This window comes from Agelaius phoeniceus, chromosome 31, assembly GCF_051311805.1.
Source record: "Agelaius phoeniceus isolate bAgePho1 chromosome 31, bAgePho1.hap1, whole genome shotgun sequence".
NCBI lineage: Eukaryota > Metazoa > Chordata > Aves > Passeriformes > Icteridae > Agelaius > Agelaius phoeniceus.
The window spans coordinates 3025497-3035891 of NC_135295.1; the positions used below are offsets into that span (position 1 = coordinate 3025497).

A 10395-nucleotide genomic window follows, 5' to 3' on the forward strand; every position below is an offset into this window, starting at 1 on the left:
CCCGCCCCCGCCGCGTCCCCGCCCGTCCGGGGCGGGCCCCGTGACGCGCTCCCGGTTCCGTTCCTGGGGGCGATGCCGGGGGAGGCGGTCACGCTGCAGCTCGGGCACTACTCGGGCTGCGTGGGCGCGCACTGGTGGGGGCTGCAGGTGCGGGGGGAGCTGCGGGCCGGGCCGGGGGTCGGGCCGGGCCCGGGGCTCGCTCTGATCGCTCCTCTCGTCCCCGCCGTTCCCCGCAGGCCGCCGCGCTGCGCGGCCCCGCCGAGCCCGCCGAGCTCCGCGCGGCCGCGCTGCTCCGCTTCGGGCGGGGCCCGGGCGGCACCGAGAGCCCCGAGCCGCGGCTGGTGGCGCTGGAGCTGAAAGGTACCAGGGAGGGAGGCGGGCACCGGGCGGGATGGGCACGGGCACCGGGCGGCCTCGCCGTGACCGGGCTCTGTTTGCAGGCGGCGTGGGCGCGCTCAGAGAGGACGGGGCGGACACGGAACCGCCGGTGAGCTGGTGAGTGCGGGATAGTGCGGGACCGGGCCGCCGGTGAGTGCGGGATGGGGCGGGAGGGAACGGGACCGGGCCGCCGGTGAGTGCGGGATAGTGCGGGAGGGGATGGGACGGGATGGGATGGAGCCGCCCGTAAGCTGGTGAGTGTGGGATGGAACGGGACGGGAGGGAACGGGACGGGAGGGAACGGGACGGGAGGGAACGGGACGGGAGGGAACGGGACCGGGCCGCCGGTGAGTGCGGGATGGGCCGGGGCTGTCGGTGAGCTGGGGAATACGGGACGGGACGGGATGGGATGGGACGGAGCCGCCCGTGAGCTGGTGAGTGCGGGATGGAACGGGACGGGAGGGAACGGGACGGGAGGGAACGGGGCCGCCGGTGAGTGCGGGATGGTGCGGGACGGGACGGGGAGGGACAGGACGGTGTCACCGGTGAGCTGGGGAGTGCGGGCCGGGCCGGGCCGGGGTCCCGCAGCTGCCGCCGCTTTGTGTCGCAGGGACGGGGCTGTCGCCGATTACCGGGAGCGGGGCTGCGCGTCGCGGGACGCCGGGAGCCGCAGGGTGAGCGCGGCCGCGGGTCCCGCCCCGCTCCCGGCCCGGGGACGAGGCGAAGGCCCCGGTAACCGGCCCGGGATTGTTCCCGCAGGGAGACGCTGCCGGGGACGCCAAGGGGAATCCCGGTGCTGCGGGGCCAGGTTTGTGCACGCTGGGTTCGGTCTCTGGGATCACGTCCAGAAAGGCAGAATCAGAATTCCCTGGTTCCTGCTGTGGGACAGCGTGTGAGGGAACAGGGAGAAGGAAAACTATGGGATAACAGTGCTTGGCTTATGGAGAGCTGGGGCAGATGGGCTGACCCAATTTTTTAACTTACTCAGTTTTTTCAGCCCAGCAGATGGGCCAAAAAACCTGGACAAGTTAAAAATTTGATTTTGCATTCACGGGGATGCTCAGAACTCAAAGAGGATGCTCAGAGCAGAAAGGGGACGCTCAGAACATGTTAGAAAACTGGTTTTACATTCGTGGGGATGCTCAGAGCTCAAAGGGGATGCTCAGAGCTCAAAGGACCTTTGCTGTCCCCTCTGCCTCCCTGCAGGCTCCTCTCCTGCAGGCTCCCAGCACGCTCCCTCCATCAGGCTCTGGTCTGATTACCTCAACGTGCACCTGCACCCCAAGAGTCTCCACGTGATCCGGCAGTACCTGCACGATGGGTATGGCCAGACCCCAAACCAGGGCTGAGTTTTGCCTTCAAGGATGAAGAAAAGGGATAAAATAAGCCCTCTTTTCCCATTTTTCCCTTAGGGATTGTGGCTGTCTCGAAGCCTTTGGGCAAGGTGAAAGTCTCCTGCAGGACCCTGCCTGTGTGGAGGAGTTGGAAGATCGGCTGCACTTCTTTGTTGAGGAGTGTGATTATCTTCAGGTGCTCACCTTCTCCAAGCTCCCTTTGCTTCCAAGAAACTTCCTGCTCGAGGAGAAGCAGAATCTGAGATGCTGCCGTTGTTTCCTTCCCCCAGGGGTTTCAGGTCCTCTGTGACCTCCACAATGGATTCTCTGGAGTTGGTGCCAAGGTGACAGAGCTGCTCCACGATGAGTACCCACGGCAGGGGATCCTCACCTGGGGCCTGACTCCAGTCCTGAGCGCTGTGGGAGTGAGTAAACAATGGAGAGCCCAGAGCAGCTGCCCAGCCTGGCCTTGGCAGGTTCTTGCTGTTCCAATGGTTGGATTTTTTCCCCCCCAGGACCCTCAGAAGAGTTTTCAGAGACTGATGAACACGGCCCTGGGCCTCGCCCACCTGTCCCGTCACAGCTCTCTGCTCTGCCCCCTGTCACTCAGTGGCACTTTGGGACTCAAGCCAGAGCCTCCTGTGACATTTCCATACATAAAATACAATGTAAGTGCTGGGCTGGGATCACCCCCATGGCTGGCACTGAGCTCCTGCAGCTCTGGGGCTTGGTGCTTTTCCATGGTGCTGTTCTGCTCAGCACTGACCTTTTCCTGCTTTTTCACTGGGACTTTTAGCTGCCAGCTTTTCATTTCTGTAATTTTCTTGCTGCTTTTGAAAATATTAACACGTTTCCTTGGCCACTGTGCTTTTTGGTGGGTGCTGGCACTGAAGAAAAGGCTTTACTACATTATTCTCCATGCTTGGAGTAACTCCAGCCTCACTGGAGCCCTAAGGAGCCAAAAAAGATAAGAAAACTGGCACCAAAGCATTTGCTAGCCAACAGCTGGGCTGGAACTACAGTTACACACTGGCTGCTTATCCCAACCCTGAAATAACTGTAAACCACCTCTTTTAAAGGCACAATTTACAACCTGGTTTAAGTCAAATACACAAACTGTGAGCTGTCCTGCCATTGCTGCTCTTGTCTCCTCCCCAGGCATCCCTGAACTACCAGAGCAGTGCAATCCTGGCAGCTGCACTCGACACCCTCACGGCTCCCTACAGGCTCTGCTCCTCCCAGGCCTCCATGCTGCACTTTGCTGACTCCCTCACCTTTTCTGGGAGGAAGGTGAGGATGAGGAGACCTTCCAGCTGTGCTGCAGCTGTTCTGCACGGCCCCAGCTGTGCCAGGAGCGTGTTCCAGACTCTGCTCTGTCACCCACATGCAGGTTGTGGCTGCCTGGGCAGCTCTTCCCCTGCCTGCCTTGTCTGGCTCCTCGCTCCCTGATGCTTTGAGTGCCCACCAGGACGTGCCCTGGAAGCTCCTGTCCTCGTGCAAGGAGCAGAGGCTCAGCTCCTGCTTTGCTCAGTCTGTGGTGCTACGAGGAATTGGCCAGGAGAAAGCCCCCAGGTAAATCAGCACCTGAGCTGCACTTCCTGCAGGATTCCTCACCCACAGAGGAGCAGCCTAGGGATGAGTGCTGCTGATTTGAGAGCAAACAGCTGAGGAGCAGCTGAGGCCTTGATGGTTCCAGGCTGGAAAACGCTGAATTTCCTTTGCAGCAGCTGCCCAGGCCAGCCCAGGCCGCCCCTGCACAGCTGTGAGAGCCCTGAGCAGGTGCTCCAGCAGTACCTGCACAGCCACTTCCCAGGGGCCTTCAGGTGGGTGCAGGGCTGGAGCTTCAGGGCTGCTGGTTTAGCACAGGGAGCATTGAGGGGCTCTGGGTAACTTCATTCATCTCCTCACAGCACCTGCCACGTGCTCCAGCAGCCCTGTCACACCCAGCCTCCCTTCCCACAGTTCTTCTCTCCTCTCCTGACCACACGAGGCTTCCTCCAGGACAGAGCCCTGGGCTCTTCCTCAGCAGGTAACAAACACCCCCTAAACTCTGCAACACAGAGATCAGGGCCTGACAGAGGGGGAAATTATCAATGACAACCCAAAATTATCAATAACAACCCGAAATTATCAACAACACCCCAAAATTATCAATAACAACCCAAAATTATCAACGACAACCCGAAATTATCAATAACAGCCCAAAATTATTAAAAATAAAGTTATAAAAACCAGGATTATAAATAACCAGGATTATCAATAACCAAAACTATCAATAACCAGGGTTATTAATAACCAACCAACCCAGTGTGCAGAGCTGGGAGCAGCTGAGCTCAAGCTTGTGAAGCAGCACAGAGCAAGGGCTGAGGGTTTGGTGGCTGTTTAACCCTTGCTGTGCCTGTCATCTGTTTAACCCTTGCTGTGCCTGTCATCCTCTGGACAGAGCCCAGGGCTTTTCCTCAGCAGGTAACAAACACCCCTTAAACTCTGCAACAGGGAGATCAGGGCCTGACAGAGGGGGAAATTATCAATGACAACCCAAAATTATCAGTAACACCCCGAAATTATCAATAACAACCCAAAATTATCAACAACAACCCAAAATTATCAGTAACACCCCAAAATTATCAATAACAACCCAAAATTATTAAAAACCAAGATTATAAATAACCAGGATTATCAATAGCCAAAATTATCAATAACCAAAATTATCAATAACCAGGGTTATTAATAACCAACCAACCCAGTGTGCAGAGCTGGGAGCAGCTGAGCTCAAGCCCAGTGCTTGAGCAAGGGCTGAGGGTCTGGTGGTGTTTAACCCTTGCTGTGCCTGTCATCTGTTTAACCCTTGCTGTGCCTGTCATCCTCCTGGACAGAGCCCAGGGCTTTTCCTCAGCAGGTAACAAACACCCCTTAAACTCTGCAACACAGAGATCAGGGCCTAAGAGAGGTAAACATTATCAATAACAACCCAAAATTATGAACAACAACCCAAAATTATGAAGAACCCCCCAAAATGATCAATAACAACCCAAAATTATGAACCCCCCAAAATGATCAATAACCCCCCAAAATGATCAATAACCCCCCAGAATGATCAATAAGCCCCCAAACTGATCAGTAAGGAACAGACCCAGCGTGCAGAGCTGGGAGCAGCTGCGCTGGAGCTGGGGCAGCAGCACAGAGCCAGGCCCGAGGGTTTGGAGCTGTTTAACCCTTGCTGTGCCGTCTCCCCGCAGGTGTTGAGAGCATCCCCGTGCTGGCAGCCCTGCAGAGCTGCCCTGGCCTGCAGGGGCTGCTCTCGGGGCTGTGCCGGGAGCTGCGGCCGCGGCGCTGGGGCCGCCCCTGCGCGGCCGGGCTGGAGCACGACGAGGTCCAGGAGGCCCTGGAGGAGCTCAGGACCCTGGCCCAGTGCTATGAGACTGGAGCTGGAGCTGATGGATCTGAGGATGAAGGAGATTCAGACTAATGCACACTGGGAGTGGCTTTGAGATGGCTCCCACAATAAAGGGAATGGTTCTGGAGATGGCCCAGCTGTTCCTTCTTCTCTTTTTACCAAAAAAATCTTCTGGGGGAAGTTCTCCAGCTACTCACAGTTGTGTGGCAAAGGAGGAAAGCTGCTTTTGCTTTTCTATATTTTGGTTGGCTTTTTTCTTTTTTCAGCAGTGCAAATTGGATTTGCTCTGCCTGTTCAAATAAACCCAGACAATAAATAGAAAATTCAGACTGTAACTATCTCACATACAATCAGCACAAGGGGAGAACTTAGAAAAACTCATGTGTTTGTTGCACATAAAAAGTGACATTTCAGGGTACAATATTTACAGGTCCTGGTTAGAGGCTGCTGGGCCCCAAGGCCAGATCAGTGTCCCCAAGTTCTGTTATTCCACTGCTGAAACTCCCCAGGGGAGTTCTAAAGAATTTTTTCATTTTACTTCCTGCCTTTGGTTTGGTACAGGCTGGAAATTGAACAAAAGGTAATTAAGGTGAATTAAGGTGCTGTCTCAAGTACCTGTGCAAACATTTTTCCACAGCACCTGTCTAGCAGCAAACTGGCAAAAAACCAAAACCCCTCTTGTGGTGCAGTCAGTAGTTTCATCACCTCAGTCATCAGGTTCTTCCTCAGAAAGCAGAAGATCCTTGTCTGACAGCTGGTCTGTGTTGCTGGTGCTGGTGGCATCCTCCTCATCCTCAGAGCTGCCATCACAGGACGTGTGGAACAGCCTCATCAGCTCCCTGAACCTGTGGGACACCTGGGAACCAAGGAAATGCAGGCTGACCTCAGAGCTGCCATGGAACTGCAATTTCATATTCCATACAAGCTCAGGGTGTTCTGTAACACCAAAAAATCCACAGCACAGTGGCAATTCATACAGGATTGAGGCATCAAGGAGGAGAAATGGCAGAGCTCTGGGTTTTGTTTTCTCTGGAAGAACAGTTTCATTCTCCAGGTCAAATCTGGCAGATTGGGAGGATTCAAAATCAGATCCTGTGTACAGATCCTTAAATATATATAAATCTGTATATATAAATATATACATATCCTTAAATATATTATATATATCTGTATATATAAATATATACAGATCCTTAAATATATTATATAGATCTGTATATATAAATATATACAGATATATATAAATATATACAGATCTATATAAATATATACAGATCCTTAAATATATTATATATGTCTGTATATATAAATATATACAGATCCTTAAATATATTATTCTTTGTACAGAAGGGGGAGGCTGAGTGGCAGCCACTGAAACAACTCCAGTGCCAAAGGTGCAGCTCAAATCCCACTGGTGACCCTGCCAGGACCAGGGCACACAGCATTTTTGGCACAATAAAACAGAACAGAGTTTGCTTTTGATTTTTTCAATTTGCAACTGAGATGATTTTTTCATCCGACTGAAGTTTGGGAGGCTGCTAGGACAGCACCCTGACCTTCCCAGCCCCTCTCCCACACAGCCCTCACCTCACTGGCTGTTTTGTTGCCCAGTTTCTGGGAGATGGCGTGGAAGGTGTCCAGGTGGGCTCCCTTCTCCTGGCACGTGGTGAGGATGACTCTGTCAGCCTCCCTGCAGAACAAAACCCCTGTGAAAGCAGCCCTGAACCAGCAAGAGACTCAAACACCCCAGCTCAGCCATCCCAGTTCTGCAAACCCAGTTCAGCCATCCCAGCTCAGCCATCCCAGTTCTGCAAACCCAGCTCTGCCATCCCAGCTCAGCCATCCCAGTTCTGCAAACCCAGCTCTGCCATCCCAGCTCTGCCATCCCAGCTCAGCCATCCCAGCTCAGCCATCCCAGTTCTGCAAACCCAGCTCTGCCATCCCAGCTCTGCCATCCCAGCTCAGCCATCCCAGCTCAGCCATCCCAGCTCAGCCATCCCAGCTCTGCCATCCCAGTTCAGCCATCCCAGTTCTCCAATCCCAGCTCAGCCATCCCAGCTCAGCCATCCCAGCTCAGCCATCCCAGCTCAGCCATCCCAGCTCAGCCATCCCAGTTCTCCAATCCCAGCTCAATTCCCAGCTCTGCAATCCCAGCTCAGCCATCCCAGTTCAGCCATCCCAGCTCAGCCATCCCAGTTCTGCAAACCCAGTTCAGCCATCCCAGTTCTGCAAACCCAGTTCAGCCATCCCAGTTCAGCCATCCCAGTTCTGCAATCCCAGCTCAGCCATCCCAGCTCAGCCATCCCAGCTCAGCCATCCCAGTTCAGCCATCCCAGTTCTGCAATCCCAGCTCAGCCATCCCAGCTCAGCCATCCCAGCTCAGCCATCCCAGCTCAGCCATCCCAGCTCAGCCATCCCAGTTCTGCAAATCCAGCTCAGCCATCCCAGCTCAGCCATCCCAGTTCTGCCATCCCAGCTCAGTTCCCAGCTCAGCCATCCCAGCTCAGCCATCCCAGCTCAGCCATCCCAGCTCAGCCATCCCAGTTCTGCAATCCCAGCTCTGCCATCCCAGCTCAGTTCCCAATTCTGCAATCCCAGTTCAGCCATCCCAGCTCAGCCATCCCAGTTCTCCAATCCCAGTTCAGCCATCCCAGTTCAGCCATCCCAGTTCTCCAATCCCAGTTCAGCCATCCCAGCTCTCCAATCCCAGCTCTGCCATCCCAGTTCTCCAATCCCAGCTCAGCCATCCCAGCTCTGCCATCCCTGAGCACGGCTCTTCCTGCCACCCCCAACCCCAGGCCCCTTCTCTAAGCACAGCTCCTTCAGCCTGGCTTTAAGTTTTTTGAAGGAGGTTTTAAGGTTTTTTGAGGAACCTTTTGAGAAGGTTTTAAGTTTTTTTTTCCCCAGTCTGAAGTGCTCCAATAAGAGCCCTGCCAGGAGCAGCTCATGGGGCCAAATGTGGACTGAGCAAAGGGAAGGGTCAGAAATCAGGGACACAAAATAAAAATAAATGACCCAGTAAGAGCTGGAGCCAAACAGGGGGCACAGAAAGAGGAGCTCAGGCAGAAGTACCTGGTCCAGATTGCTGAACTGTCCCCAGTTCTGCCATCCCAGCTCTGCCATCCCAGTTCTCCAATCCCAGCTCTCCAATCCCAGCTCACCCATCCCAGCTCTCCAATCCCAGTTCAACCATCCCAGCTCAGCCATCCCAGCTCAGCCATCCCAGCTCTCCAATCCCAGTTCTCCAATCCCAGTTCTCCAATCCCAGCTCAGCCATCCCAGTTCAGCCATCCCAGCTCAGCAATTCCAGCTCAGCCATCCCAGTTCAGCCATCCCAGCTCAGCCATCCCAGCTCAGTTCCCAGCTCAGCCATCTCTGAGCACGGCTCCTCCTGCCACCCCCAACCCCAGGACCCTTCTCTAAGCACAGCTCCTTTAGCCTGGCTTTAAGTTTTTTGAAGGAGATTTTAAGAGAGGTTTTAAGGTTTTTTGAGGAACTTTTTGAAAAGGTTTTAAGTTTTTTTCCCCAGTCTGAAGTGCTCCAATAAGAGCCCTACCAGGAGCAGCTCATGGAGCCAAACATGGACTGAGCAAAGGGAAGGGTCAGAAATCAGGGACACAAAATGAAATGACCCAGTCAGAGCTGGAGCCAAACAGGGGGCACAGAAAGGGGAACTCAGGCAGAAGTACCTGGTCCAGAGCACGACCTTCTCCCCAGTGGAGCTGACTTTGCTGTTCTTGGCACACACGGTGGCCTCTGTCACCCGCTGCTGCTGCTGCTGCTGCTGCTCCTCCCTGTGCCCTGGGCAGGCTGTTCCTGCTCTGGGCTCCATCTGCCCAGGCTGTTGATGCACCAAGAAGCTGCTGCTTGCATTTGCCCTTGGCCTGGCCTCAGGAGCAGCTCCAGAGCAGCCTCTGGCCTGTGTGTCCAAGCTGCAGCGCCCAGGGGAGCCCGAGCTGCAGCTCCAGCCCTGCTTTGCTTCAGCTCCTCCTGCCAGGGCCAAAGCTGCTCCCTCCTCGAGCTCTCTGCCACCTTCAGGAGCAAGAGCAGAGCCCCCATGTTGAGAATGAAGCCCCTCAGGCTGGCAGGGAGGAGGTGCTGGGGAGCCCCTGGCTGCAGCAGAGAGCAGCAGGTCCCTGCTCAGCCCCTGGGCCTCCCCCCCAGGCTGCTCCAGGGCCCCAGGGCAAGGGCAGGCTTTGGTTTCTTGAGGTAGGTTCAGAGCAGCTTTTGGCAGCTGAGCCCATCTGGGGCCAGTGGCAGCAGAGTCCCCGTCCTTGGCAGTGCCCACAGCCGCACTGGAACCTTCTGGAAGCTGGGCATCAGCAGGGGCAGCCCTTCCACAAGGTGTGCTGGAGGGCAGCCTTCCTTCCAGCTGAGGTCCTGCTGAGAAACACAAACAAGGTCACAGAAGCTGTAAGGAAAAGCCCTGGAGGCTTCATTCCCTGACTTGTAAAGAGATTTTTATTTACAGAGCCTAATGCTGCACGTGAGAGCAGTTTGGGAGCAGCTTTGTGACTCCAGCTGCCTTTTCCCCAGCTGTGCTTCAAACAAAACAAATCTGCAGCCAATTTCCTTCACCCCTGTGGGCTGCCACAACCAACTGCTGGGTGAAGTGATGAAGATTGCAAAAGTGCACTGCCCAGAGCAAAACTCTCCAGTGAAACAGCTCCTGGCAAAGCCACAAACCCAGGCAGGAAACCACATTTAAACTCCTGTATTGAACTGTGTGCTGTCCCCAGGAGCAGGAGCAGGAGGAGGAGGAGGAGGAGGAAAAGGAGGAGGAAAAGGAGAAGAGGAAAAGGAGGAGGAAAAGGAGAAGAGGAAAAGGAGAAGGGGAAAAGGAGAAGAGGAAAAGGAGAAGGGGAAAAGGAGAAGGGGAAAAGGAGAAGAGGAAAAGGAGAAGGGGAAAAGGAGAAGAGGAAAAGGAGAAGAGGAAAAGGAGAAGAGGAAAAGGAGAAGAGGAAAAGGAGGAGGAAAAGGAGAAGAGGAAAAGGAGAAGAGGAAAAGGAGAAGAGGAAAAGGAGGAGGAAAAGGAGAAGAGGAAAAGGAGAAGAGGAAAAGGAGGAAGAAAAGGAGAAGAGGAAAAGGAGAAGAGGAAAAGGAGAAGGGGAAAAGGAGAAGAGGAAAAGGAGGAGGAAAAGGAGAAGAGGAAAAGGAGAAGAGGAAAAGGAGGAGGAAAAGGAGAAGAGGAAAAGGAGAAGAGGAAAAGGAGAAGGGGAAAAGGAGAAGAGGAAAAGGAGGAGGAAAAGGAGAAGAGGAAGGAGGAGAAGAGGAAGGAGAAGAAAG

The 10395-nt window shown here is 54.5% G+C and overlaps 2 protein-coding genes across 7 annotated transcripts in view; one reads left to right on the forward strand and one right to left on the reverse strand.

The window, feature by feature from the left end:
- Nucleotides 1–23: 23 nt before the first annotated feature.
- On the forward strand, nt 24–5236 carry MSTO1 (misato mitochondrial distribution and morphology regulator 1). 3 transcript variants are annotated; one of them, XM_077191828.1, is made up of 14 exons: nt 24–147; nt 237–360; nt 441–495; nt 989–1052; nt 1138–1186; nt 1585–1699; nt 1791–1908; nt 2003–2137; nt 2228–2380; nt 2871–3002; nt 3103–3284; nt 3437–3535; nt 3623–3741; nt 4952–5236. In XM_077191828.1, the coding sequence occupies exons 1-14, from the start codon at nt 73–75 to the stop codon at nt 5179–5181; spliced, it is 1650 nt and encodes a 549-aa protein (XP_077047943.1). In that variant the 5' UTR covers nt 24–72; the 3' UTR covers nt 5182–5236. The 3 variants fall into 3 exon arrangements, with proteins under 3 accessions (XP_077047943.1, XP_077047944.1, XP_054507158.2); XM_077191829.1 differs by having other exon boundaries at nt 3440–3535; XM_054651183.2 differs by having other exon boundaries at nt 1600–1699.
- Nucleotides 5237–5477: 241 nt separating this feature from the next.
- The window catches only part of LOC129132161 (GON-4-like protein), a 57739-nt gene continuing 52821 nt past the window's right edge, over nt 5478–10395 (reverse strand). For 3 of the 4 annotated variants that reach the window (XM_077191826.1, XM_077191824.1, XM_077191827.1), the window contains 3 exons: nt 8799–9492; nt 6697–6799; nt 5478–5965 (listed from right to left, as the gene is read on the reverse strand). In XM_077191826.1, the coding sequence (XP_077047941.1) occupies nt 5816–5965; nt 6697–6799; nt 8799–9492 (947 nt within the window). In that variant the 3' untranslated portion in view covers nt 5478–5815. The remainder of the gene's footprint in view (nt 5966–6696; nt 6800–8798; nt 9493–10395) is intronic. The other variant, XM_077191825.1, reaches the window with a different exon arrangement.

Coding starts and splice junctions, on each gene's coding strand:
- MSTO1 (XM_077191828.1), top strand. CDS start 73: ATGCCGGGGGAGGCGGTCACGCTGCAGCTCGGGCACTACTCGGGCTGC. Junction 361..440: donor GGTGGCGCTGGAGCTGAAAG/GTACCAGGGAGG, acceptor CTCTGTTTGCAG/GCGGCGTGGGCGCGCTCAGA. Junction 3,285..3,436: donor GGCCAGGAGAAAGCCCCCAG/GTAAATCAGCAC, acceptor TTTCCTTTGCAG/CAGCTGCCCAGGCCAGCCCA.